Source organism: Megascapheus bottae, unplaced genomic scaffold, assembly GCF_031878675.1.
Source record: "Megascapheus bottae isolate mThoBot1 unplaced genomic scaffold, mThoBot2.hap1 HAP1_SCAFFOLD_81, whole genome shotgun sequence".
In the NCBI taxonomy this organism is placed as follows: Eukaryota; Metazoa; Chordata; class Mammalia; order Rodentia; family Geomyidae; genus Megascapheus; species Megascapheus bottae.
Genome location: NW_028327393.1, coordinates 669,581 through 696,600, shown reverse-complemented (window position 1 = coordinate 696,600; position 27,020 = coordinate 669,581). Strand labels below are relative to the sequence as shown.

The following is a 27,020-nucleotide window of genomic DNA, read 5'->3' as shown; positions in this document are numbered from 1 at the left end:
TGAGCAAGAAAAATGACCTGAAATGTTTCAAAAAGAATGCAAGAGATCTGGAGGCTTCATGGGAAACTGGTTCTCCTGGAGACAAGACAAATATCAAAGGAGTGTAATAAGAAAAGTGAAAGGCACTGCTGAGATAAAGTAAGAAGAATGTAAAAGAATGACTCCCGGGACTCTAAGCCTAATTTTTGTCACACAGATTTGTATTGGTAAGTTCAAAGATACAAGTATGGCTAGGCATCAGTGACTCATTTGTAATCCTACCTACTCAGGAGGCTGAGACGTAGAGAACACAGATCAACGAGAGTTTGGGCAGGAAAGTTCCATTGAGACTCTTATCTCCAACTAACCACTCAAAAACCAGAGCTGTAGTTGTGTCTCAACCCAGTTGAGTGCTAGCCTTGAGCATAAGAACTCAGGACCAAGGCTCAGGTCCTCAGTCAAAGCCCCACAACCACACACACACACACACACACACACACACACACACACACACACACACACACAAGTGGAATGGGAGAAAAGGGGAATATTAGAGAAAGAAGGGAAAGGAGGAGAGAGGAAACAGGAAACAAGCAAATGCTATTGCATAGTATCATAGGCATAAGGAAGACAAAGGGACAAATACTACATATTAAGAGAAAATGTAACACAAAATGTATACACATAAATTTTAACTCACATATAAAGCTAAGAGAGAAAGCACTTCAGAGATGCCATTTCAGAAATTCTGTATTTCTCACTGAAAAAGTGCTCCAACTGAGTAATTGTTCTCCTTGTTATGCGTCAAAATAAAGGAATGAACTATGGCTAAACAACAGTGTTAAACATTCAGACAGTTTTATTTTTTTTAATCACCATGGGCTTCATCTCAGTGCTTAGGCATTGCCCCTGAGCTCTTTGGCTCAAGGCTAGCACTCTACCACTTTTTAAAATGTTTATTTTATTGTCAGGGTGATATATAGCAGGATTACAGTTATATTTGTAAAGTTATGAGTACATTACTTCTTGAACATTGATACACTTTCCCATGTTTTTCTCCCACTTTCCTTCCCCTGCTCTTTCCCAAGTTGTAAAGTTTATTTCCAACATAATGTCTTGTGAATATCGCTGTTACACTGGTTCTCTTACTGAACCACCATGCCACATTCAATGTTTATGCACTTAGTTGGAGATAAGAGTCTCATGGAGTCACCCCGTATAGCAAAAACAATTTGTAGCAGAAAGAACAGCACAGGAGGAATTTCAATACCAAACTTTAGACTCTATTACAGAGCTATAGTGATGAAAACAGCTTGGTACTGGAACAAGAACAGGCCTGAAGAACAATGGAATAGAACTGAGGACCCAGATATTAAACCACAGACCTATGGCCACCTAATCTTAGATAAGGGAGCCAAAAAATAGAATGGAAGAAAGACAGCCTCTTCAACAAGTGGGGCTGGCAGAACTGGTTAAGCACCTGCAGAAAACTAAAGTTGGATTCTTCTTTGTCACACTGCACCAAATGGATCAATGACCTCAAAGTAAAAGCAGATACACTGAAAACTTCACAAGAAGGAATAGGAGATACACTAGGTCTTCTTGACACAGGTCAAAACTTGATTAATAAGGACCCAGAAACACAACATATGAAAGAAAGCTTGGATAAATGGGACTGCATTAAACCTCAGAGCTTCTGTATGGCAAAAGACATAGCTAGCAAACTAACTAGAAAACCTACTGACTGGGAGAAGATCTTCACTAACCATACAACAGACAATGGCCTCATATATAAAATAGATCAACAGCTCAAAAAATTGAATCACTCCAAAACTAATCTCCAAAGAAACAACCATCCCATTAAAAGATGGGCCAGACATTAAAGAGAATCGTCTATGAAGAAGAAATAAGAATGGCCTACAGACACATGAACAAATGCTCGACATCTCTGGCTATAAAAAAATGCAAATCAAAACCTCACTGGAATGGCCAAGATCAAGAAATCTAACAACAACAGATGCTGGAGGGGATGTGGCCAGGAGGGATCACTACTACACTGTTGGTAGGAGTGCATATTTGTTCAACCACTATGGAAAGCAGTATGAGAGTTCCTCAAAAGATTAAACATAGAACTCCCCTATGACCCAGCAATTCCACTCCTTGGCATTTACCCAATCATCCAGAAACAAGGACATACTAAATCCACTAGCACAGCGATGTTCATTGCAGCACTATTTACCATAGCAAAGATGTGGAACCAACCCAGATGCCTCTCAGTTGATGAGTGGATCAACAAGATGTGGTATTTATAAGCAATGGAATTCTATGCTGCTACTGATCTGGTATTTATACACAATTGAATTCTCTGCTGCTGTCAGAAAGAATGACATCCCCCCATTTGTAAGGAAATGGAAAGACTTAGAAAAAATCATATTAAGTGAAGTAAGCCAGACTCAAAGGAACATAGGCTCAATGATTTCCCTCATTTGTCATAATCAGTAGAAACCTTGGGCTCTCCTAGGAGAGATTTACAACAGAGCACAACCTAGATACATAAGGCCATATAGTAGGACACTAAATGAAAGGACCTCCAGGACATAGAAACAAAAGCCATATAATGAGTGATTGTTGTCCTTAATGTACTATGTTATCTCTCATCTCTTTTGCTGTCCCTTGGTTATCTCATATTGTTACAGTATTTTACCTTGTTATCTGATATATTGTATATATGCATATTTGGTTATTTGAAATAGGATAAGAAAGAAGGGAAAACAAGATGAGGGGTGGGGGTTGGGGGAGGGGAATGTGGACCAAGACATGAGAAAGGGTATCAATGTTTGTGAAATAATACATCTTCTATCTGGTGAATATAATGTAACCCTTCTATTAATTACAATAAAAATATATGAAAAAAATTTAAAGGGTCTCATGGAGTGTTTCCTGCGCAGGCTGGCTTTGAATCTTAAGTCTCAGAACACAGCCTCCTGAATGGCTAGGGTTACAAGCACGAGCCACCAGAGCCTGGCTTAAACTCATTTTCAAAGACAGAAAATATTCCAAATAAGAACTGCAAACATGAATGGATAAAACAAAATAATTTTAGTACTGAAAATATATGTTAATGGTGAATGTAACCCCTCTATACATCACCCCCGTAAATACCATTAAAAAATTAAAATTATAGCTGGGCAAAGTGTCTCATGCCTATAATCCTAGTACTCAGAAGGCTGAGATCTCATGAGGACCTCGGTTCAAATCAGCCCTGGCACTAAAACCATGAGACTCATATGTCCAGTTAACCACTAGAAAAGGGGAAGTGAGACTGAGGCTCAAGGGGTAGGCTGGTAGCCTTGAGCTGAAGAACTCAGAATCAGCACCCAAGCCCAGAGTTCAAGCCCTATGACCCACAAAAAATTTAAAATTAAAAAAGAAAATATATGCTAAGGAAGCCATAGATTATCTTTAAAAGAGAATAAAAGAAAGAGTAAACGATGTCTAAAATTTTAGTAACAAGCATTACTAACAAGGTAGGAAGAATGAGAAGTTGAGCAGATACCCTGGCATCATCTTATATGAGAAAAAATATAAATATCATAAAGACTATACAATATTACATTGTTAAAAAATCACCATTTTATATATAACATATAATTTGTGTATATTATTTAAATAATATAAAATTATATATATGTAATTTTACATGGTTCAAGTGTAGAACTGTAACACACATGAAGGTTGCAAAATGATATAAAGCAAAACATCAGACCAAAATTTGCTGGGCATTGGTGGCTCACGAGTTTAATCCTAGGTATTCAGGAGGCTGAGATCTGAGGATCAAAGTTCAATGGCAGACTAGGCAGGAAAATTTACGGGACACTTATCTCCAATTAACTACCAAAAATTCAGAATTAAAGATGTGGCTCAAGTAGAACAAAAAAATCGACAAAGGAAGAAAGAAAGAAGAGAAGGAAGGAAGGAAGGAACAAACAAACGAAGGAAAGAAATAAGAGCAAGAGAGGACTCAAGGCCTTGAGTTCAAGTCCTAGTACCAGCAAAAAAAAAAAGGAAAGCTGAATATGATTTAGTAGCCCCACATATTGATGTATATATAGATGTATATATATATAGATGTGTATATTGATATACATAAATATGTATGTATATATCCAAAGAAAATGAAATCAATGACTTGAAGACAACTCTGTCTAGTACTCAACATCAATAATGTTATGATTTTATAAACATAACCAAAACAATGTTCCCAATGCTTGTGATAATTGGCATGTTTTTTAAAAATAATTTCAAGATGTTTGGAGATTTGAAAAATACATTAGACTTGTGGTTTTAATTAATTTTAACTAAATGTTGATAAAAAATTTTGATTAAATGAGTCTGCAATCCATGTTTAAATGTCTGAGGAAATCTAGTTGGTTAATTTGAATGGTTTGATTTATTAGTCTCATACAGTGTTTGAATGTTCTGTTTAATCTTATTTCCTGAATGTATACATTTATGTAATTGTGTAAGGAGTACAATACCGAAGTGAAGCCCTTCTCATCAGCTAACTGTCCCCATTATCCAATTAATGATCCAAGCTGCTCGTCACCGCTTAGAAGTTCTGTCTGCAATACCAACTACCCTCATCCAGTCAGCCATCCATTCTTGTTGAAGCTTCCTAGCACAGAAGATACAGATGGAGAAGGAGGAATAGACTTACCTAATGGGGTTATCCATTCTGGACACGGTGAGGAAGGCAGCAAGATTAGCCGTGTAGGAAGAACACACAATAAGGGTGAAGAGCCACCAGCTGCCCATGACAATTCGCATCGCCACGGAGTTCACAGTAGATTCTCCTCCTGTGGGAAGCAGGTAGAATAGAGTGAACAGTGCCTTCTTCAAACTCCTAGCCTTGGGCAATGCTGGCACCTGTGCCACACAAACAAGCTTTAGGGAACTGTAGAGTGATGGCAGCTGGGATGTATCTTTTTAGGTGAAAAAAAAAACAAACACCAAAAAAAGCCCCTAAAACCACCAGTCTTAGGAAAGGCCATAAAAGACAGACAAGTCAAAACACTAAAGATAAAGTCTGAAATTTTGTGACCTTACAGCTAAAAAATTCTGCCATGGCTGTAACATGATCTTAAGGTGTCTTGGACAATTTCAGATTCTCATGGAGTAGATGTAGGAATTCAGTAAATACAGAATTATTTCCAACCTGGAGGCTTCCCCAGTTTCCTTTTAAACCAGAAAAAAATGAGATATACCATATCACTTGTTATTGGCTAGATGATTTTTGTTTGTTTCCCTTGGGATTTTCAGAAATCACTGCATGTAACTTCAATGAAAAGCTGCCTCTCTGAGACCAGTTATTCCTCCTTGGTCCCTTAGGTGGTAGCACAAGAAAGCTTCTCCCTGTCTATTCTTACATAACCATGAAAAGCTTTGGCTAAGGTGCAAACAAGGCCAAGATTCACATTCAAAACTTTGCAATTTGTTCTTTCCACAGTCCTGTAACTCACCAGAACTCTCCCACATAGGGGACTTGCCATCTCAGGAAAGGACAGAGGACTGCCGAAAGCCTTGCAGTGCAACCCTGATATTTTTCACCCCGTTAAGGCTTCAGAATTTCATGTCTATAGCCACTAATCGTATGTGTGGGAGGGTGGAGAGACTATAGAGCAGAACTCTGACGTTAATTTTACCAAAAGTGGAGAATGCTGATTTGAAGCATTGAGTTTCTTATTGTCCTATTATTTAATTTTTACCTGATCTTGCTTAGAGAAACTAACTATCCTAAAGATTGAATGAAATTGCATTTAAAATGACTGCATCTGCTGGGAGGCAGAGGCTCACGCCTACAATCCTAATTACTCAAGAGGCTGAGATCTGAAGATTCTGGTTCAAAGCCCACCCTTGCAGGAAAGTTTATGAGACTCTTATCTTCAATAAACTACAATAATGCTAGAAAAGGAGCTGTGGCTTAAGTGGTAGAGTGCTGGCCTTGAGCAAAAGAAACTCAGGGACAGCACCCAGACCCTGAGTTCAAGCCCCAGAACCAAGGTAAAACTTAAAAACAAACCTGGAACTAAGAATTGTTTTCTTTTGTGGGTCAGGGGGCTTGAACCTGGCCCGGGCACTGTCCCTGAGCTCTTCAGCTCAAGACTACAACCCTCCACTTGAGCCAAACCCCATTTTCTGAAGGGTAATTGGAGTTAAGAGTCTCAGGTCCTTTTGTGCTGGGGTGGTCTTTGAGCCTTGATCCTCAGAACTCAGCCTCCTCAGTAGCTAGGATTACAGGCATGAGCCACCTCACCCAGCTGTAACTAATAATTCTAACTACAGGTAAATTTTTTTAGATGTCTGGGATTAGGCAAACACCAGGACTCAGGCAGGTACCTTGCTGAACAAATGCTCCATAGACAATCCAGATGGCGCTGTGCAGAGTAGCAGAAGCGGATATCGAGGCTGGGTACCACTTTGAGCCCTCACAGCCTGTATTCTGTTCAACACAAATATCAGCACACCAACCACAGGGATGGCTGCTGCGATGCAGGCCCACACAGCAAAATCAAAAGGAGCAAAAAGGGAGAAGATGCTGATTTTCTCTTCAGGCTTCCTGAGGAGAATCCCCACTGAATAGTCCATGTACCGCTTGCTGAAATCCACCACGCTTTCCCTCTCTGGGGTGATGGTGATGGCGGAAATGGACAAATCTGCTCTCTGAAAGGCAAAAGGAGCTGATCAGTGGCTGACCGCCTGCTTACTGCTTCAGTGAAGGCCCACCCTCTGCCCTTTGAATCATGCTGTTCAGTGGAAACGGGTTTGAGAGCTGCTAATCGGAAAGTTTGAGAGACTGTAAAGCAAAATCCCGCACTACGTGGCTATTATCTCTTTTGCTTTATGAAATTTTCTCAAGCCTCAAATCTTTTGGCAAGTTATAGAAAACAGAGCCAAGTATGTGAATGGTAGTTTTTCTTCACTTCCTTACTACCAGTTCCCTTAGCCAATGTTATCTCTATTCTACTGCCCATTTTTTTCTATCTTTCTACCCCTCCACCAAGACCCTTTACATTCGTCTAGCATTATATGCCTCTGCCCTACACAGCCAGGCCACGGGCTCTCCTCATTCCCCATTGATCCCTCTTAGTTCTATATACTACATTTGCTTTATTTCTTTTTTAGAGTACTTGACAAGTTTTACAGTGGGTTGTACAACTCTGGTGACTCTCACCAACATCTAATCAGTCTGATTTTGTATGAGCACCAGTCCTAGGACTTGAATTCAGGGCCTGGTGTTGCTGCTGAGGTTTCGCACTCAAGACTAGTGCTGCCACTTGAATCCCAACTCTTCTTTCAGCTTTTTTGGTGGTTAATTAGTGGTATGAGTCTCATGGACTTTCCTGGTCCAGCTTTGAACTGCGATCAGCAGCTTGAGTACCTAGGATTACAAGTATGAGCCACTGGCATCCAGCTAGTATGATAGTTTTACATGCTGATTCTACCAGGGGGTAAAATCCTCTCATGGTAGAGATCACTTGATGATGTCTTTCTTTGCCACCCTTAAGTCAAGGCTTGTGGATACTTGGGTTCATTTCCCACTCTAACAGAGCCTGTGATAAATGGTCTCTTTGCACATGTCATCACTGTGATCTGAAAATTATTTTCCAAGATCTGTGCTTTCCAAAACAGGCTTTATTCAAAAACAGTAAATACTACTTTAAAACGGAACTAGACAGAGGGTGAAACTACCAAGTTTGTACCTCTTGTACACTGATCTTAGGTCTTGGAAACTCCAGAAGTTCCAAGTCCCTAATTTAGAATGACGAATTATGACATTGGCCCACTCACCTGCTCACATCAGAGAAATCAGCTCCTAGAAAAGTATTTATCACATTTACTACATGAGTTAGAGAGGAAGGTACACTGAGATCCTAAACTTAAATCCAACAACAATCAAAGGAGGGAAAAATGTATTGGAGATGACTATGCCAGAACATATCCAAATTATTGTCTCACTTTCCAGAAATCCAAGATCCAAAGATTTATTTTAGGATTAGGAGGGTTTGGACCACATTTAAAGATTGAGAAAGATACTTAGTGGAGCAGGGTAAACTGACTACATAGAATGGAGGGGAATTAATTTATGAAGTAAGAACTTGAAGAAGAATAAGAAAATAAAATTACGATAAAGGAGAAGGGCGTTGATCTACGATGGCAGAGATTTTCCTCTTCTGTGAGTGGAGAGCAAAGGCCCTGGAGGTGTGCATTTCAATAAAAGCAAGAGTAACATTTCATACCCAGAAGTCTCACTTTCTAATATGGGAAGACAATCTTTGTTTTCAATTGAGAAGATGATTAGATAGCTAGAGGAGATACAAACACATTTGAAACTTTCTCTGAGGGATATTGCTAAAGGATTAATCCAAGGAAAGACAAAGTGAGGGACTTGAGCTATACTGAAAAGTCCACCAGAGTCTGGAGAACACACATAACTATGCATTATCTGGATAATGCAGGCATAAACAAGCCTGAATGTCTGAGCCAAGATAATAGAACATACTCAGAGTTTATGGGTAGCAAGAAATCAAACCTAAAGGGGCTGAGGGTTATGGCTTAAGTAGTATAGTCCTTGCTTAGCCAACATAAGGCCCTAAGTTTAATCCCTAGTACTATCAAAAAAAAAGTGATAAATGATACATAAGAAAAAGAAAAGAAGCTAGCAACACAGGAAATCAGAAGGGATGAAAGGAGAGAAGATTTTGTGAACTGTGTAATATAAGCCAGGGGAGTGTACAGTACAAAGAAGACAAAGAAACAGTAGAGAGGGATGAAGCTCAAAATGCTTATGTAAAGTAAAAGATTCAGACACAAAGGACCACATATGATCTGCCTCTGCTTATATGAAATATTTACAATAGCAACTCTGTAGAGACAGCAAGTAGATTAAGGGTTGCCTGGGGCTGAGGATGGAAATGGTATTAACTGTAAATAAACAGAAGCGATTGCAGTGGGCAATGAAATATTCTGAAACTACATTATAGTGATAGTTGTACAACTCTACATTTACTAAATATCATTGAGTTGTACTTCTAAAAATGTGTAAGGCCTATCTCAATAAAGTTGTTTGTGGAGTGGGGGGAGATTAAAGGTTACAAGGAGCTGAAAAGTTAGAAAGATATTAGGCCTAGGGTCTGCCTTTAAAATCTCAGACAGTGAAGATACTTGTGGTTGGAGATCATCCCCAGACAAAACTCATAGGACCCTACCTGTTAAATAACTAAAGCAAAAAGGACTAAGGGCATGGCTTTTATGCCTAGAAAGCATGAGGACTTAAAGAAAGAGAGAAAAGATCCTAAGTATCTACCAAGAGTTATTATGGTAGACAAGGACAGCAAGGGTAGCCTGGTAGCAAGACTCATGAGAGTGGATGCCAGGATGGCACTCAGCAAGAATCCCTGGAGGTATAGGGACAAAGAGATGATAGCCTGGTGTTGTCCATAACAATATCAGATATTGCCAAGGCTAATGGCGATGTGACATGACTGGAGATGGCTCAAATGAACTGCCTCTAACCTAAATGCCTACGGGGAAATGACCCCGAGGCCATGAGATTACAGTCAGCTGTGTGGATGTGGTGAACTGGCTTTGTGTCCCAATTCTACACTGAGAGAAGAGTGATGGTTTAATATGCAAATAAGGAGTTTGGGAATGCCCAATCACCAACAAATAGCAGTGCTGGTTTATACACACAAATGGTTTTGTGTGTGTGTGTGTGTGTGTGTGTGTGTGTGTGTGTGTGTGTGTGTGTGTATCCCACTTAGAATCGTAGAGGAATAGAAGACTAAGCATTCACCAGAATCCTCAAGGGGGTCCTAGGTTCTTTTAATCCAAGTGTAAGGGTGGGTTTCTTGAAAAGTGTATTATATAGAAGAGAAGATCACAGTGTGTAGTTTTCAAAGGAATGAGAACAATGGACATGGAGAGAAATTACAGAACACCAAGGAATCAGAAGGTTAAGAGAGCAGAAATGGTCACAACAAGGTAGGAGGGGGAGGTAAAGAAGTCCTTGGTATATGGAGAATGTTAACTCAACTGTTTAGCTGGACCCGAGGACTGAACTGCAAAATGAATCAGCACACATTCAGACCCAGAGACACACTCAGGTTCCTCTCCCCAATGGCTCTGCTCTCCAGACCTACCTTGCTGATGAGCTCTCCAATCATGCCATTCCAGGAGGTGTTATGGAGCTGGTGACCATATCTGCCATCAGGGGCCTGGTAAATCTCATATTTGAAGCCCAGTGCCTTGGCTAGTGCATCCAGCACATCTATGGAGAATCCTTTGTAGCGCTTGGGCTGGCCGAGGATGTTTTCAGCCAACATCACAAAAGGTTCTTCCTAAGTACAGCAGAAGAAATGTTCTTCAATTCAATAAAAGGATCTTGAGCTTATATTTTCAGGGTATTGTTGAGAAGATCAATCTGATAGGTCAGAGCTTTGCAATGTATCAGAATTAGGGCAAAGAGTGTAGCTCAGTGGTAGAGTATTTGCTTAGAATGTACACAATCCAAAATCCCTTCCCCAGCACCAAGCATAATTTAACCAATGTCTTCCTGGAGGATGAACCTCTTGCCCTTTCCTAAAAACAGGTTGTGAATAGACAGGCTCCAGTGCCCAGGACAAAGATCAATAGACAGGAGGAGACATTTACTTGCCCTGTGTGCACCATACCAAGAAAAACTCCCAACATCCCCCAACTCTCAGCATAACATTACATGTTTTTTTCATTTCTTCCTTTGTACCATTCATGCTGAATGAGGATTCTGCCCTTAGGAAGTATCATCACCCAATGAGTACCAAGAACGAAATGGGACACTTTTCATCCAGGATAATACACAACCATCAAGCTCTGTGGTATCAAATTGGGCAAGGGAAGCATTGTATCTATCTGCAAGAAAGTGAATTCTGGCTAAGGGGTCCACACCAAATCCTAAGTCAAGGGGCATGATCAAGCTAAATAAATAAAACCTTGGAACCTGAATTCACAATCACAGCATGTCTGTACACATACTTTGTATGTGTACCTGTGAAGACAGGGGCAATCTGAAAAACATCTCAGACACCCCTATTTGTGCGAAACTAAGAAGAAGGGCTTTTGGCTAACATTCCTGGGGACTATAACACATTAAGTTTGCTTGTTGGGAGAGAAAAATAGGACCTAGGGCTTATGCACCATGTGTGTTATAGGAAATACAGAAAGCCTGAAGCTACAAATTTCTGTGACTGCTGTGGTTGAAGGGCAGGCAACATTTGGGCTCTGTCTGTCCCAGTCATAAAAGATATCCCTGCACTTAAGAGACAGGGGATTCTAAAATTGTACATAATTGTCCAGGTTATGATTCCAGTTGCACAGAAATTGCAACTAAGGAATTGTCTAGAAAAAAGATCCTTGTCCCAGCATCTCTCTGAGGATCCCGTGCTAACCCAGGAAGTAGCAGTGGATCAAGAACCAGCTTTCATTTCCGAAACAGTGGAGGCCTGCACATGCTAGAGCCACTGTAGAGTCTCTCCAGGATCTCCCATAGAAGGCTCCCGGGCCCACAGGACAAAGGCAGGGCAGAAGTGAATCTCTCCTTCATTGCTCATACGAAGGCTTGAATGAAAGGCAAAATTAGCATTCCTCCAGAAAATAAAGGATTCCTCCAGATCTTCACTTCCCCCCAAACCCTCCTTAACTAGAGAGTAGTCATTGATTTGAAAACCTGGCTGGCAAAGCAACCAGAAAAACCCTAGGATCCTACCAAGACAGTCACCACTTTGAGAGTCAGTCCTTGGAGTCGGCTGCCCGTGGGTCTCTCCTGCAGGCTTCCATTTACGCCTTTCTCAGAATCCCATGTTGCCAGCTGTCAAAGGAAACAGGGAAGTTGGGTGAGGGATGGAAGAATCACCAATGCCTGCTTCAGGAGCCCTTTCTGCATTGGGATCTCAAATTAGACAAGTAGGCGCAGACTTCCTGACTTCCTAGGAACCCAAAGTTACCTCGAAACCATGAAGAGAATAGAGATGTAATAAATAATACTTCTTTTACCAGCTTGCCCAGATCTCTAGGACTCCATAAATTCCTCAAATGAAACCAATGGGTGTTTATGCTCAGTTTTACTCAGTCTTCCCATTGAGGCCATATGATTGTGTTTCTCACAAAATATCCTCTTCTTGGATCCTCCTTTGGATTTCCCAAGCCTCAGGACCATTTAACCAGCAGTATTGTAAGGAACAAAGAAATGTAAGTGGACAGCTTTGCCTTGCACCCTGGTGTTGACTGCAAGCAGGACCAAGACCTCCCTGCATGTTTGTGCTGTAATTCAAACACCATAACTCTCCCTGGAGTGCAGGGAAAAGGTGATTGCAGAGTAAATACGCCTTAGATCTGCCATATGCCCCTGTCTGGCAGGGCCAATTTAAGAGCCCCGTGAATCAATGAGGGCAGCCTAAGGTAATGGAGAAGACTCTACCCTCACTCAGGAACCACAGAGGAGACACAGCCTTTAGGGGAATGCTTCCTGTCCCTGTGTCCCTGCAGACCCTCAGCTACAATGAGCAAACCTTCGTATGGTCAGTATGTGATTCCCAATTATTAATTAGGGTATTGGAAAAACAGAACACAAACACTAGACCCATCTTACGCTAACTAAATCAAATCAGAGCCCCAGGGCCTGGTCATAAAGAGTAGGATGCGTCTTCGAGGATTCTGACATGCTATTCTACATCCCTGGGCCTCTAGCTTGATTGCCTATCAGGATGTCTGAGGAGTCTTTTTTAAAGCATACTGAATGCTAGGCTCTACCTCCAGAGATTCTGACCTAATTCATCTTCAGTGGGCTAGATATGGCTATTTTAGTTCTCCAGGTGGTCCTAACAAAAAGCCAGAAGTGTGAGCAAGGGCTGCAGAGTAAATTGGTAATTCTCAACCTGTGAGGTATATATAAATAACCTAGGGATTTTTGTATATATTTCCTGATTCTGGAGCTTGAGATTACTTATGTCTATTGGCATAGGAAGAGGAAGAAGAAGAGAAGGAGAAAAAAAAGAGGAGGAGGAAAAGAAGGAGAAGGAAGAGGTGAAGGAGCAGGAAAAGAAGGAGAAGGAAGAGGAGGAGGAGGAGGAAGAGGAAGAGGATCCAAGAACCACTATTAATGTAGCAAAGTGTTAACAGATCAAACTTTCCTATGCAGTATGCACTCTTCATTAGGGAAGATACACAAGACACTTGATTAACCTAGGCAGAAGATACATTCCATGAAGGGATAGGAAAGGGCCACCAGTAAGTCCACTTAGGACACACATGCTTGACATAATTCCCCATTATCCTCATATGTGTGGCATGAGTCCATACACTGGACCACAGTTCTAGGAGCCACCTTACTTGGAAGATGCTACAAATCTGAAGTCTAAAGGAAAATTCATTGCAATGAGATCTGGAGCTCTAGAGCTGGTTTAAAAGAAACTGAGGTTAGATTATTCTCACCTAGAACAAAATACCCATGAAGACTCATACATCCTATATAATAGAGTGATAAGCAGTGATAACTGAATGTTTCACATGAGTGGGGATGACCGGAAGAACCTCCTAACCACTGGCAGTGAAGAACCAAAGTCCTATTCAGAATTCAAAGCAATGCTATCAAGGATAATAATGGCACTACACTGGAAACTGGAACAGAAAGAAGGACATAGTAAGGCTGTGTCTCTGCTGGGTCTCGGGAAATAGCACTAGAGTTGAGTCCTTGCAGTTGGATCAAAATGCTGGTGAAGGGAAGTGGACACTTTTAGAAAATCGAGTCAAGGTTATATTGGTAGGATGCTTCAACATGGATACAGAGGGCAGGAATGGCTGCATATTCTGATCAACCTGCATCTGTGTCTCCAAAACTGTTTAGCTCACACTGGAAAAGCTGAAACCTGATGCCTGGCCTCTGGGCTTGGGTAGAGGTAGAGCTGGGAAGGTTTCTTTGGCTTGGTCAATGACTTACAGTAGTGAAGGGGGCAATCTGATCCCAGAAAGCGTGTCTATTCCAGACAATGGATATTCCACTCTCTAGAGAAAGTGGATTCCTTTATCTGCTACTAAAATTGCCTAGCTTGGATGTATGCTTGGAACTGACCATGGCCTTAACAACCAGGTTCCACACATCACCTATGGGGATTGCATTTGAAAATAAGGATGCACAATGGAAACAGAATGCAACTCTGTGCTGCTAGAGTTTTAGCTCATCTTCTCAGCATCTGTTCACACTACATTCCACTTCTAGCCACTGCTGGGTTCCAGAAAGCATCACCTCTGACCCTGACCATATCTACAGTCTCTTCTCCAGTCTCATTCTGCCCAACCTGTCTCTCTTCCTTCCGGCTTTCCAGTGTGCCCATGATCACCTGTACCACAAACAAATACAAAGTTAAGTGATGTTAATTAGCATTGTCTAATAAAGTCTGACTTCCTACAGAATAGACCTGAATATTTGTAAATGCAACCTAAAAGAATGGCTTCCTCCCCCAGAGCCCACTCTGGTTCTCAGTCGCATCTCAGTTTAGGCAGCCCCTGGTAGACTTCTTATGCATAACATGTTTTTTCAGGATCTTGCCATTTAGCTAGTTCTTTCCACATACAATGCTATTTTTTACTTTTTCTGAACCAAGGAAAACCTTATACATTAAAAAAATTACTTTACAATGCTACAAAAAAATAGAGATTCAGGCACCCATGACTCACACCTGTAACCCTCCCTATCCAGCAGAATGTTAGGAGCAAACTGCAGAGCCACCCCAGGAAGGAAACCCATGAATTGCTTCTCTCCAATTATTCAGCAAATAAAACCTGGAAATGGGCCTGTGGCAGAAGTGGTAGGGTCATCCTTGAGTAAAAACCCAACAGACAGCACTCAGGACCAAGTTCAATCACTAGGACCAGAAAAAAACATACAGAGAGGTTGTGCAGAGATTATCCCAACCTCAGTCCTCCTCAGTTGTTAAGATAGGAATAATATGTGTTACAAACAAATAATCCACATATAGTTTCCCTAATGCTAACACTTAATGTATCATACATTGTCATCATATGTTAGTATGTTATATTCATCATAATTAATGAGTGCTTCTCATAGTCTTCATGATATATTTTAATGCTGGAAGAATATGATCTCCAAAACCTCTACTTTAGGCATAAATCTCAGAGTCAGCCGAGGGACCAGGTTTCTTTCTCTATTTTCTAGAGTCATAAGCTATCCAGTATTTCAAGCCCTTGGGTTGGGTTTGGCCTTGTTCATTCTCATACCAAGCTTTTTAGATTTGCCTCAGAGCTACGTTTTCATCTCTAAGATCAATTTCTATAACTGGCCTAGATTTAGGAGAATATGATGAGAAATAAAGGAAAGCAAAATTGGGAGGTTTATAAACCAGTTCCTGTGTCCCTTCACTTGACAAGCAGCACTTGAAATATAAAAGGCAGTCAACAAATTTTTGTTCAATGCATTCAGTTTCACTCTAATTCCATTTCCTTATCCATGAAGTGAAACACAAATATCTTCACTGTGTACCAAGTGGAGAGGCTGTTCTGAGGAAAACACAACTTTGAAATAATCTATCATATAATCACCTAATTAAGAATCATAGAATAAAAGAGAATCAGGTTATGAGACTATGTACAAGATGACCTTAATTTTGTTTATTTTTAAAAGCATTGGTGAAAAGTAATGGAGGGAAACACATTAAAATGTAATACATGAATTACGTATTACAGTTGGAAGACTCATAAATGATCATTAGTACTTGTTTAAACTCTTCTTGCCTTTAATCATTTCTTTCCCCATACTTTAACAGGAAGAAAATAACTTTTTGATAAAAATAACTAGCATAGGTGCTTAAGAAAAATCCTATCACATGTTCTTTTATGACTAAAGACTGAATGTCAATGAATAATTAGGATTAAATTACTTATTAGTTAAGTTAAAGTCAGAGCAAAATAAATCCCATGTTGCGGCTCCTAGAAGCTGTGGGTTTAGTTCTATAACCTCATAGGAAAGGCAATTGCTACTTTGATTCTGCATAATATTCTGATACTTCGATCCATCTGGTGTTGGGCTCTACAACCCTGCAGCTTTGAGAGAAGGGAATAGCCATAATTGAGCCTCGTATTCCTAAGGAAATTTGATAATTTTCAACTTCAGAAGAAGTATGAAAGTCAAATATTTTAGCAAATATTCAGACCATCCTAATGCAAGAGGACAATCCAAGATGGTATTCAATCTTATCAGTCTGTAGGTATTGGGGACTTAAAGGATTTTTTTTGGTATTGTTGTTTTCCTTTATTACCAACTTTTCTCTCCTTGGTCTTTAGGCATCCATGTACCCTGACAATGAAAGCCGAAATACTTCAAAGAAAATCCCAAAGTTCTGCTTTTCAAATACATCAAAGCGTAGCCATTTTCCAGGATTCAGGATTCTTCGTGAACAGTGGACGAGTTTATTATTCTCTCACAGCAGCTGAAGTCAAGAGCCTCAGGCTGAGTGAATTTCCTTGCTTCCACAAAGCTGTGTGTTTTTGGTCAAATGTTACAAACCAGAATGTTGAGCCTTCATCATATCTAAAAGAAGTAGCTTCTCTGGGTACCCCATATATAAAACCAGGACAGAAGAAAGCTTACTTCAAATGAGAGAATCCAGTGGGACTTGTAAAAATAATACAATAAAACAAAATAAAATCAAGTCTCAGAATATCTTCTCAACCTGACAGACAACCAGCATTAGAAGGGATTGCATCCCACCACCATCCAGAGTACTCCTGATGTTCCTACCCAAAATACTAAGGAAAATTCGTTTCAGTCAGTAAGAGTCAAATGAGGCTAATAGGCTTGATAAATGTGAAACCAGAGAAATGCTTTACTCAAAGAAGTCCAGATACTTAGTCACACCACTTCAGCCCATTTCATTTGTATGGAAGTGAATCTACTCTGGCTTTCCCTTGCATTTTGCGGACCAGAATTGTTTATAGGATCGATTAATTTATAGCCTCAGACTCCCACTTTTGACAGCTGACCTGTCAAGATCAGTGCCCGAAAAACTAATTTCCAGCACTGTTAAACAAAACGAGTACTGCCACTAGTTGTTAAGACAGCTATAGCTCTCAATCACTGGGGAGCTCTGCTCTATCCAGACCAGAAATGTGGCTAGAAGCAGAGGTTAGAGCATAATCATCACTTGAAAGGAGATGTATCGTCTCAAAATCTGATTATGACAAACAACTGCTCAAAAGATCAGCCAATTGGAGAATAAATTTCATAAACCACTGGTTTCAGGAAAATATATTTCCTGAGTCAATTGAAGTGTTCTTCATATTAGTGTTTCTGAGCTGTAAAATGTGTGGATTTGGGTCTTTGTGGCCCTGTCCTTAGTATATACAGGGATATTAACCCTAAATGGGACAAACTTCTTTTGAAAGACTAAGCTGTGTGATCTGTAACCTCAATACAGAGGTGTCTAAAGGTATGTCATTACTAAAGTGTCATTCTCATGAGTCGGGAGAATAACAATAAGAGGCAATTCAACTGTGTTACTCCAAAGACAGGATGTGGTCAATTATATATAGATAGTCTGCCAGTTCCTGAAGGGGAAGAGGGAGGGAAGGAAGTGAGGAAGGACAATATAAAAGGAAAGAGGAAGGGAAGGGAAAGGAAGAGGAAAGAAGAGGAAGGAAGGAAGGCAGGAAGAAAGGAAGGAAGGAAGGAAGGAAGGAAGGAAGGAAGGAAGGAAGGAAGGAAGGGCTGAGAAGAGAAAGGAAGAAGGAAAGGGGAGGAAGGAAAGTATAGATGAGGAGGGAAGGAAGAAGGAAAGACAAGTTTAACTATAAATCTCATGATCAATCATGTCCAACAAGACAGGAGATCAAAAACCTCAATTGCCAACTTTTACAGCTGGAAGAGGATACTTCAGTGGTAAGCTTTCCTTTAGAGCATACTAGAAGTGGATGACAAAACTTGCCTATGTCTGTAGATGACTAATTTAGCTGAGGTTCCTCTGAACTGGACATTACCAACTATCTCCTGGGGATCCTCTTTTTTTTGCCAGTCCTGGGGCTTGAATTCAGGGACTGGGCACTGTTTGGGGGCTTTCTCAAGACTAAAGCTCTATCACTTGAGCCACAGCACCATTTCCAGCTTTTTCTATGTATGTGGTACTGAGGAATCTTAGTGCATGCTAGGCACGCACTCTACCACTAGGCAAAATTCTCATGGTCTTCTTTATTTTTTTAATAATATGTCCTCTATTTGTTTTTGCTTTTTTGCTCATTTTTTAATTGGAAAACATATGTGTTCAGTGTATGGCTCAAAGAATCACACCCTTGAGTGGGGGCAAGGTAAAGAGGAACCCACTGAATTAAGTTAGCTTGAACTGAACATGAAGAGAATACTGGTTTCAAATAGTTAATTGCAAGGACATCTCTCCTTTCTTTTGGTGCTCAGAATTGAAGCAAAAACCTCATATATTAGATGGAGGCCCTCTATCATCAAATTCTAATCCCAGTGCTTAACCAGACAACTCACATTTACAGACTAAATATTTATTTTTCCAAAGAAGCCGTGTGAAAAATCATCTGAAAAGAAATATGATCATCATCTGAGTCATGCAAAGAATGTAGACTAACACAAGTCAATAATGCTAAAATCACTACAGTGGTTGAAATTCCAAGACTGACTTGGACACAGAATGTGCAGGGACATTGGAAGATAGTTCAGCAATTCTTTATAAAGGTCCACAAATCCTTACTACAAAACACAGCAAATCTACCACTAGGCATAATACAGGAGAGCTATAAAATCTGCTCAAACACAAATCCAAATGTGAATCCTCAGAGAAGCTTCTCCAAATATTGGTTGGCTAGTGAGAGGATAAATAAGCTCGAGCCTATTTGTACAATAGAGTACGAGCTCATCTCTCAAAAACCACAAGCTACTGAGAAGCACAATTCCATGCTGTAGCCTCAGAAGCCTTGGCTGAAGAGAAGAGAGCCAGCTGCAGAAGATCCCATGCTTTGTGATTCTGTTGATGTAACATTCTCACAACAGCATGATTATAGGTAATGAAAATAGGTCTGTGGTTGCCTGAGGCTGAATCTGGATAGAAGGTTTTAAATGCAAAAAAAGAAGCAGAAGGTATTTAGAAATGAGAAATGTCTGGTTATTTTGAGTGTTGGGTGATTTGCATATGCACAGGTCAAAGTTGGTCATTCATTATATACTTCAAATGGGTGCATAAATGGAGATAACTGCATCTAAATAGAAATAGGTTCTCTCTCTCTCTCTCTCTCTCTCTCTCTCTCTCTCTCTCTCTCTCTCTCTCTCTCTCTCTCTCTCGCTCTCGCTCTCGCTCTCGCTCTCGCTCTGTGTGTGTGTGTGTGTGTGTAAAATGGTTGAAATTAATGTATTCATTTGCTGAGAAGTGGGACCAACCTCTCATGTAACCCAATTATGACCTTTTAGGAGGGATAATGAGAGGAAAAAAATTCCAAACCACTAGTATAACCAATGTTAGTAAACTCAAGAGGGAAGGGTCCTTTAGCTACCTAGAGCAAGATAGGAAATTTCAGATCATTTTCAAAGAATTGGTTGTATCTGTAAGAAAGCTTAATAGGAACATAAATGTAATTTTACCTGCCAATAGGTCCATTGTATATGTTTAAAGGAGATTATATAACATTACCTACAACATGCTTCATTCAGTGCAGGGAGCAGGTGGTACATGAGTTTTGAATTCAGGCCCTTTTTGCTCAGGGCTAGCACTCTACCACTTAAGCCACATCTCCATTTCTGATGTTTTGCTAGCTAAATGGAGACTTCCCTACCTGGGCTGGCTTTGAAAAGCTATCCTTAGATTTTAGTCCTGTGAGTAGCTAAGATTAGAGGTGTTAAGCACCAATACCCAGTATACGTTTCAAAAGGTGTTTTTTGTTTGTTTTCCATATATTTTATTGTAATTAATAGAACGGTTACATTATATTCACCAGATAGAGGGTGCATTCATTGATACCCTTTCTCATATCTTGGTCCTCATTTTCCTCCCCCCACTCCCACCCCTCATCTTGTTTTCCCCTCTTCCCTATCTGATTTCAAATAACCAAATATACATATATACAACATATCAGATGAAATATGGTAACACTATGAGATAACCAAGGAACAGCAAAAGAGATGAGAGATAACATAGTACATTAAGGACAACAATCACTCATTATATGGCTTTTGTTTCTATATGCTGAAGGTCCTTTCATTTGGCGTCATACTATGGCCTTATGTATCTAGGTTTTGTTCTATTTTAAATCTCTGCTAGGAGAGCCCAAGGTTTCTAATGGTTATGACAAATGAGGGAAACCATTGAGCCTATGTTCCTTTGAGTCTGGCTTACTTCACTTAATATGATTTTTTCTAAGTCTTTCCATTTCCTACAAATGGGGCGATGTCATTCTTTCTGACAGCAAAATAGAATTCCATTGTGTATAAATACCACATCTTGTTGATCCACTCATCAACTGAGGGGCATCTGGGTTGGTTCTATATCTTTGCTATGGTAAATAATGCTGCAATGAACATTGTTGTGGTAGTGGATTTAGTAGGCCCTAGTTTCTGGATGGTTGGGTAAATGCCAAGTAGTGGAATTGCTGGATCATAGGGGAGCTCTATGTTTTAGTCTTTTGAGGAACTGCCATAGTGCTTTCCATACTGGTTGAATGAGTTTGCACTCCCACCAACAGTGTAGTAGTGATCCCCCCGGCCGCATTCAAAAGTTTTAATATTTATTCATTTTTTTGTGAGCTGGTACATAAATATTCCCCAAACACAACGGTAGATATAAATGTCTGCTTCTAGCATTGGCAAAACAATGAGATTACAGAAAATCTTTATCTCTCACAATAAAAGTCTGTAATGTGTGAATTGTTTTACAGAAAGAAAGTCAATCACAAGAAAAAGAAAAAAGTGTTTTCATTTTGAAACTGCACTATGATATAGCTTATGACCACACTGCTAGCTCTGAATCTCTCTTTAATTATTTTAGGTGTATTGGTTTTATCTGTCCAAATAAACTGCAAGTTCTAACAAGTGTAGTCTATAACCAGAATAGAATTCTGTTTTTCTCACTCATAAGACTGGGACTTTTGCAAGTTCCTTGAACTGTTTGTATTCTTTTGTTTCATTTTTTGTGGGGGGTGGGGGAGAGGGGAAATAGTTTAGAAGAGCAGTGCTAAGATTTGGACTCAAAGCCTGGGAGTTTCCTCTTAGATCTTTGGCTCATGCTGATGTGCTGATGCTCTACCACTTGAGCTTTCCACTTTCAGCTTTTTAGTGGTTCATTGGAAAATAAGAATCTCACAGATTTGAGGCAGAGAGTTTGGCCTAGTGGTAGAGTGCTTGCCTAGAATGCATGAAGACCTAGGTTCAATTCCTGGTACCACATACCTAGAAAAAACCAGAAGTGGTGCTGTGTCTCATGTGGTAGAGCTCTAGCCTTGAGAAAGCCCAAAAATAGTACTCAGGCTCTGAGCTCAAGGCTGGAGTGGCAAAAAAATAAAAATAATTTTTTAAAAGAATCTCATAGATGTTTCTGTCCAGGCTGAACTCGAACCACAATGCTCTGATCTCACTCTCATGAGTAGAATTACAAGCCTGAGTCACCAGTGCCTCAGCCTGACAGCTGAATTGGTCATACTCTTTCCTCAAGTTCAAATACTTTCATCCATAGCTTCCCCTCAGTTATTGGCTATTATCACTCAAAATCGGTTCCATCCCCCTCAGCTCTATGTTACGTATGGGCCCATACTAACAGTCTATGGAACTCTTGTTGGTTTGAATTAACTTGAACTAATGACACTTTACACTATTCATCAGTCTGAATTCTGCAAGGTAGGTTCTGACAGCCATTTTGAGTTCCGATGCTGAAAAAGGTGCGGGTGACTTTCATTCCATTCAGTTCTACTTCTTTGCCATAACAAGTTAGAGGAACACCCTCATCATTATCACTGTTAATCGCTATTAACACTAGAAAAATGCCACGGCCTTAAATAGGATGTAGTCATAATGAGAAGAGAACTGTTGGAGCAATGTTGAATGGATAGAAATGGAAAAGTTTGTGCTAGTAGGCGGAAGGGAGGCCCTAGGAGAATAGGCCGTGAGATGTATGAAGATTGTGGGTGTTGACATTCTTGCAATTTCAAGAGAGAAAAGAACCAAAAGTGTGTAAGAATACAGGGAAATGGAGCAGAAAGTCTGGCTAGCTCTGAATTGCAAAGCGCTGCTTCTGGTTTCCCTGGTTACAGGCTCCCCTTCTCGTGGCAGTGATATTCTAAATGAGACAAGTCATATGTAAGTGAAGTAAGCCAATATTAAGGGAGAGCCGGGCTAACTCCAAGAAGCTATGCCTGGGAGCAGGTCTGGGGAAGGATGTGGAAGGGTTTGTGCTGGAGGCTCAGGTGACATTAGGAAGAGAGTTTTCAAAATAAGACCCAACAGCTACAGAAAATTGGGAACAGCAGATCGGCTGTCATTCCCACTGAGATGTCCCGACAGCAGAGACCACGTGGTCTTACCTGTTCAGTCTGCTGAATTTTTTTTCCTATGTGGAAGAGAAACCTGTAGGACCAAATGTAAGAGAGCTTAATTTCCTTAGTGGCTTTTTGCTCAATATAGGTCAACAGTGGGGGAATTAAGACTATTTGATTAAACTGGGCAAAAGTGGCTCACTCCTATAATCCTAGCTACTTAAGAGCCTGAGATCTGATGACTGCAGTTCAAAGCCAGCCTGAGCCAAACTTATAAGTACCCAAACCTATAAGTAGAGTTGTAGCTCAAGTGGTAGAGTACTAGCTTTGAACAAAAAAGCTTAGGGAAAGTGTCCAAGCCCTGAGTTCAAGCCTCAGGATCCACATTTTCCACTTCTAATAAAATATTATATGGGCAAATACATGCATATATATATATACAATGCATGCATGTATGCATGCATTGTATATATGTACGTATCTATGTATCTATGTATCTATGTATCTATGTATGGCTGGGCATTGGTGGCTGTAATACACTACTCAGAAGGCTGAGATCGAAGGATCAAAATTCAAGGCCAGTCTGGAAAGAAAAGTCCTTGAGACTCATATCTCCAATTAACCAGCAGAAAGCCAGAAGTAAAGGTGTGGTTGAAGTGGTGAAGTAGCAGCCTTGAGTAAGCAAGCTAAGTGAGAACTCAGATCCCAGTTCTGGAATGTACACATGTATGCAGGCACACATACGCACACATGAACACACACACTCTCCATACATACATACTCTTATTACAGTCATATAAATATTTAATATATGCACATACATATAATACGTGGTATAGGGATGTGATTATGGTTGGATGGATGGATGAGTAGGTGGATAGACAAATAATCTAAATGATCTAAAAGTTAATCCTGTCTTTCTTTTTTGTGTTTTATTCTTTTCCTTTCTTTTCTTATTTTTGTGGAGCTCAGGGTCTTCTACCTGCTAGTTAAGCATCAAACCCCCGAGCTACCTCTCCAGTCCTAATGATGATTATTTCAAGTAATACTTAGAATTCAATGCAGTTTAAAACTTTCTCATAGTGCTCAACTTCTCTTTATAAAATCATAAAGTACACTTTTCAAACCATGCTTGTTGTAACCAGGGATGAAGACCTGCTATTGCCCTAGCAGTGACAAGGGGCAAGAATCATTGCCAGATTTTTCTTCCCCACATTTTTCATCTGCACTCTGAGCAACCAGGACAGAGCCATATCAGTCTTCCTCAAATGGCCTTTCCTGAATTCACCTTCTGTAATGAAGCTTGGAATAGATAAACTCCAGAAAGTGTTAGATTCCCCCCTGGACTGTATCCTTATAATCTTTGTAATTAGTGCAGGGCCAAAGCACACATAGTCCCAGCCCTCAGGCTCTTTATGAGATAGAGGGAAGCACATCTCAGGAGCAGCACTGAACTCACAATCCAACCACCCCAAAAAGGTGGTCTTAGAATAACCTCCTGATGAGCTCCCTTTCATAGGAAGGGGGTGGAAAATGGCCTCATATCATCCCCTCTGAGCCAGCCTACTCAGAATGTTCCACACCATTCTGTCAACACTCGCATTATGAGCAGCTCCAACCTTAGCCTGCCTGGCCTGTTTGGCATCATGGGGAAGCCAGTTCCCTACAAACACTGTACAGTAACTACTGGAAAGCTTCCAGTCAACACCAGAGGTGGAAATGGGTGAATCTCATCTTGAGGCTAACTTAGCCATCACATTTAATGAGTTCTTATTTCAAAGAACAAGTCAGGTATGATGATAACACAGAACTGTAATCACAGCTGTACAGCAGGCACAAGTAGGAGGACCGCTGAGCCTGGGCAAAAGCCAGACTTGATAAATAAAAGCAAAAAGATCTCACATTGTTAAGTCCTTGTCTAGCAAGTACAATGTGTAAAGTTTGATCCTAGGACCACTAAAAAACAAAAAAAATACAAAGTTTCATTTCCTTTTCAAGTTTTAAGGGAATAAAACACCTATAAATAAATACCTGAGTTTATCTTTCATCAATGAGTGATCTGTCCATTTTACTCAAATACCAATGATATAGTAAAATTTTCATAAAACTAAAGGCCACCTCACACAGTCTGACTCCTCAGCGCACAATAGAATCAGAGAGAGTGGGGCAAGTATCATCTGAATATACTTTCCAAATGTAGGCAATGGGTCACGGAGTTGTTCCTGCCATTGAATCATCAATGTATCCATTAATTAAACAAGCATGATTGAGTCCTACCGCCTGCCAGATCCTGATAGACACAAGTCACAAAGATGAATGGAACCTAATATCTGTCCCAGAGAAATGTATGGTCTAGAAGGGAGAAAGAAGAGAATGGAATTAACATCATCAGTGACAGGAAAAGAGGTTTTGTAGAATGCACTGAAGAGAAACAGACAGTACAGTGATCTTCTGGAAAGTCCCAAGGTAGGACAAAAAGGATGAGACAGGATCGCAAATTCTAGGAGTAAACTGAATTTCCCCAAATAGAAAAGGCTCACAAAAACCATTGTTTCTAAGGAAGGAGCAGTTGCAATGAAACGGATGTGGAAGAGTAGCTATGTACAGAAATCCTCCCATCCTCAAGCCTACTTTATTTACATCCAATATGCTGAGTGCAAGAAAGCAAGACATGATAGGTGGCGGCTGAGCCTGGAGATCAAACTTAGACTGCATGAACTTGAACAACCGACCTTAACCTCTTTGATTCTCTTCCGTTGCCTGCAAAATAATGAAATGAATGCCTCCATATCTTAAAGAGTTATTTACAGGGTAAGAGTAGGCTGTATCTCAAATGACTGGCATATTGGTGTACTAAATTTATCTTTATCACTGTTACGAGCTTTTCTTAAAGAACTAGTGATGCCTTTAGATCAGCCTAGTCTTTTAGCACTGGCAGTAATCCTGGTGTCTGGATGGACTGGAGAGAAGTGCAAGTGCATGTGTGTGTGTAGACTCTGTGTGGGTCTCAGCTGAACCTCCTGGACAAATGTCTTCACTGAATCCCTACAGACACCACCCATCTATGCAGAGTCATCCCTACTATGAAAGACGAACCAGACATTAGCCTATTAACTCAGATGTGGGCATGTTGTTAGCCATCTCATATCACACCGAACATGAGACTGGTTGGTTCAAGATCCCTCCATTGCCTTGTAAGAGGCAGTGAGAGCCTACCTAAAGGCTTCAAAAGCCTCACAGATGAGAGTTTTGACCAATGGTCTTCCACAAACCCACCACCGTGTGGAGGAACAGTGAGTGCAGAGAAGGAAACACAGGGATTCCACATCAACAGAAGAAAATAAGAGACTTGGTGTGCACACAACTACCAACCTGGTCTCCCACCTTCCTGTGTCTGAGAACCTGGCACAGGACCAATTTGAGTGGCCAATAAGCAAGTGGCTATATGCTGGTTCCTGTAGAGACCACAACTCTACCCCCCTGCCTACCAACCCTGATCTGATGGAGCAGATGATCCATCAATCTCATTGTGATGGCTGTGCATCAGGACCTATGGTGTGTTCTAGTGATCAGTACAGCTTCTATTTATAGACCAAGAAAAGAAGTTCAGTGAGTTTTTTGTCTTGACCAAGACTGACCAAGAATGTCCATGTTTGAACTTGGCAATCTGATACCAAACCCAGAGGATATCCCTGCACATACCTGTGTCTTCTAGCAGGAACGACTCCAGTTTGGACTTGACTGATGAATGGTCATGAGGGCCCTCTGTGTGTCAGAGTTGGTGTGGGAGCTGGCAATAGCAGCATAACTAAAGGTAGGTCATGCCCATTATTCACAGTCCACTGTCTTCAATGTAGACATATAAACAGTTGTTGGGGAAGGAGGTTCATGGAGGACTGGGATGCACTGGACATTTAAGCACACAGTTGGCTATCTAACATGATCTCAGGAAAGCAACGGAGGTTCCATGGAACAAATGGGATTACAATTTCATATTAAAACTTAAGGAAAAGGGGCAGGGAGTTTAGCCTAGTGGTAGAGTGCTTTCCTAGCATGCACGAAGACCCAGGATTGATTTCTAGGTACCACATACTTAGAAAAAAGCCAGAAATGGTGCTATGGCTCAAGTGGTAGAGCTCTAGTCTTGAGAAAGCCCAAGGACACGGTCCAGGCCCTGAGTTCAAGGCCCAGGATTGGCAAAAAAAAAAAAACTTAAGTAAAAGCTAACCATTAAGAAGGTAAACAAAATTTGCCAGGTGCTAGTAGCTCCCATCTGTAATCCTAACCACTCAGGAGGCTGAGACCTGAGAATCACAGTTTGGAGGCAGCCTAAGAAGGAGAGTCTATGGAATTCTTGTCTCCAGTTGACCAGCAATAAAACTGAACCTGGAAGTGTGGCTCCAGGTAGAGTGCTAGCCTTGAGTGAAAACACCATGCAAGAGCACAAGGCCCTGAGTTCAAGC

General features: G+C 40.6%; 1 protein-coding gene across 1 annotated transcript; it reads right to left on the bottom strand.

The window, feature by feature from the left end:
- Positions 1-4,705: 4,705 nt before the first annotated feature.
- On the bottom strand, positions 4,706-14,402 carry LOC150039912 (glutamate receptor ionotropic, delta-1-like). The gene is made up of 5 exons (XM_090327516.1): positions 14,328-14,402; positions 11,780-11,881; positions 10,179-10,376; positions 6,376-6,699; positions 4,706-4,835 (listed from the first exon to the last, which is right to left on the bottom strand). The coding sequence occupies exons 1-5, from the start codon at positions 14,400-14,402 to the stop codon at positions 4,818-4,820; spliced, it is 717 nt and encodes a 238-aa protein (XP_090183642.1). The 3' UTR covers positions 4,706-4,817.
- Positions 14,403-27,020: the final 12,618 nt, after the last annotated feature.